General features: G+C 42.1%; 1 protein-coding gene and 1 long non-coding RNA gene across 4 annotated transcripts in view; one reads left to right on the top strand and one right to left on the bottom strand.

The window, feature by feature from the left end:
• Positions 1–567: 567 nt before the first annotated feature.
• Positions 568–2,277, bottom strand: part of LOC126393303 (gamma-crystallin M3-like) — a 12,605-nt gene continuing 10,895 nt past the window's right edge. For 2 of the 3 annotated variants that reach the window (XM_050049393.1, XM_050049395.1), the window contains exons 2-3: positions 994–1,236; positions 568–894 (exon numbers count right to left, since the gene is read on the bottom strand). In XM_050049393.1, coding sequence (XP_049905350.1) covers positions 616–894; positions 994–1,236 — 522 coding nt within the window. In that variant the 3' untranslated portion in view covers positions 568–615. Of the gene's footprint in view, positions 895–993; positions 1,237–1,322; positions 1,444–2,277 lie in introns of those variants that run through there. The other variant, XM_050049392.1, reaches the window with a different exon arrangement.
• The window catches only part of LOC126393313 (uncharacterized), a 3,123-nt gene continuing 2,375 nt past the window's right edge, over positions 1,530–2,277 (top strand). The window contains exons 1-2 of the long non-coding RNA XR_007570269.1: positions 1,530–1,621; positions 1,742–1,899. This is a non-coding gene — a long non-coding RNA (uncharacterized LOC126393313). The remainder of the gene's footprint in view (positions 1,622–1,741; positions 1,900–2,277) is intronic.

Below are 2,277 nucleotides of genomic sequence, written 5' to 3'. Positions count from 1 at the left end.
TTTTCTTTTTTTAATTTTGCACAATGAATGAATATCACATACGCTGAAAAGTACTGACTTGATAATCACTACAATTAGGTGTGAAAAAGTGGATATATTGATATTGGTATTGATCGTCGGTTAAATGAGTTGTTATTTATCGGCAAAAAAGTCCAGTATCATGCATCCCTAGTAACCTTTCCGTTGTAGACAATGACGATTTAAATGCCTTTTGTGTATAGAATAGTAAATACAGTTTGTACTTTGCTTTGAAAATATATCAGCCGACTTTGGATTTCATTGTTCAATGTTTGATTATCCATAGTTTGTAATGTTTACGACTCGTTACACCCAGAATATTAACTACTTTCCAGGACAATGCTCAGCCTTTGTTTGATGGGTTTTCAGTAAAATGTAGAGCCAAATTCCTCATCGTATTTAAAACAGTTTTGGGTTCAAATGTGCAGGTAACAGTCGTGTGCTATCAAGAAAATTTTCAAAAATGTAACTTCATGACCCAGTGCATATATCTGGTATAATACAGTATAATACTTCACTGTGGCAGATAGGTAATGAGCTTGACAAGAGTTAAAGTACCATAGAAAGTGTTTATTTAGTGAAACATTCAGTGAACATTTACATGCAGGAATCCATGATACGCCTCATGCTCATGAACCTCTGGCCGCTCATGCCCATCTCCCTGAAGCTCCTGTACTCTCCGGGCCTCAGGTACATCATCTTGCCTCTGTAGTGGGGCTGCTCGTACATCAGCCAGTGGCCGTCCATCACGTTGCAGGACATGCAGTCATTCATACGATAGCGGTCCATGATGTTGTCACAGTCGTCCATCAGCTCGTTCATCTGACCTCCGAAGTTCTCCCTCTCGTAGATCTTCATCCTGAACTGGCCTCTGTGCTGTTTTTATAGAGAACAAATGAATAGGCTAGTATCAAGTTTGTGCGCGTTATTACCTGCAGTAAAACTATAGTATGACGGATGCTGTTTTCTACCTACCATGGGGATCATACGGCAAGACCTGATGCAGTCCCTCATTCCCATCATGCTCATGTAGTCGGAGTACTCGCCCCTCCTCATGAAGTACTGGTTTCCCATGTAGTTGGGGCGGTCGTAGACCATGAAGCAGCCACTATCCACCCTGCAGGAGTGACACCTGCTCAGGTAGGAGGTCATGTCAGAGCAGTCGCTCATGCACTCATAGGAGCGGCCCTGGAAGTTCCTCTCCTCGTAGAAGGTGATCTGAAAAAAGTGAATTTGTTAGTAAAAAAAAAGCAGCAAGATGAACATCTCATTTCTGCTCATTATAAAAAGTAATTTCTGTATACCTTGCCCCTCATGTTCATGCTGGTGTTGCTCATGTTAGCTGTAGATGTGCTGTGCTGCTCCTGAACTGCCTTCCTTCCCTGTTTAACCCTTTCCTTTTATACCTGACCAAACGTAAAGGATCGGTGACCCCTCCCCCTCAGAGGACCCCCTTACTCAGCAGCTTACTATTGAAACCAACAGAATACAGAGGTTATGTCCATTTTTCAGGGACTGGGGACCTTGTAGTGGACAACACCTGACGCTGCATCTGTGACACCTCACGTTGTCCCGACAAAAAGACATCTACTTCTCTCACAGAGTATGACAAATTCCACGTGTTTCGTGGCGTTGACCAACAGGATCACACAATTATGTTGGTGTCGATGGTATCAACTGTGACACAGAGGAACACGCAGTAATTTTGTCTTTCTTTCTTTAGGCTTTTCAAAAGGAATGAGAGCCACATAATGCTTTAGATGTCATGGACTGTTCTTGTTCCCAGAAGTTGGACCCTAGAACTTCCTTGTCAGTGATATCACACAGGTTGACTGGTCAGGGACCAACGTATCGTCTGTCATGTCTCATGGCTAAATCATGGTAAGAATTTAGGACTACAGTGGAAACAGCTTACAGTTATCATGTTTATAGTGATGAACTTCTTATATGGATAAAAAAAGCTTGGGACAGAATCATTCCTATACAAATGCTGTTAAAATAATTCACTTTTAGGGAGCTCAGCCCTAGAGTTGTCTCCTCTGGTCTGAATCAGGGACTCGTGTTGTCACAAAGTTGTATAATTGCCTAGAGTTGGTTCTTGTTCTCACGGCAGCATTTACAAGAGGACCAGATCAAATGCCTTGTGTGAGAAAGCTGCTCTTGATTGGTCAGAATTTCCATGTGGGAAAAATCCAGGAAGTAAAGCAAACGTTGAAGAAGAGTACACTTGCAAGATAAATGTGACACTTTCTAATGTCA

This window comes from Epinephelus moara, chromosome 7 (genome assembly GCF_006386435.1).
Source record: "Epinephelus moara isolate mb chromosome 7, YSFRI_EMoa_1.0, whole genome shotgun sequence".
NCBI classification, from domain to species: domain Eukaryota; kingdom Metazoa; phylum Chordata; class Actinopteri; order Perciformes; family Serranidae; genus Epinephelus; species Epinephelus moara.
This window is presented reverse-complemented; position numbering and strand designations above follow the sequence as displayed.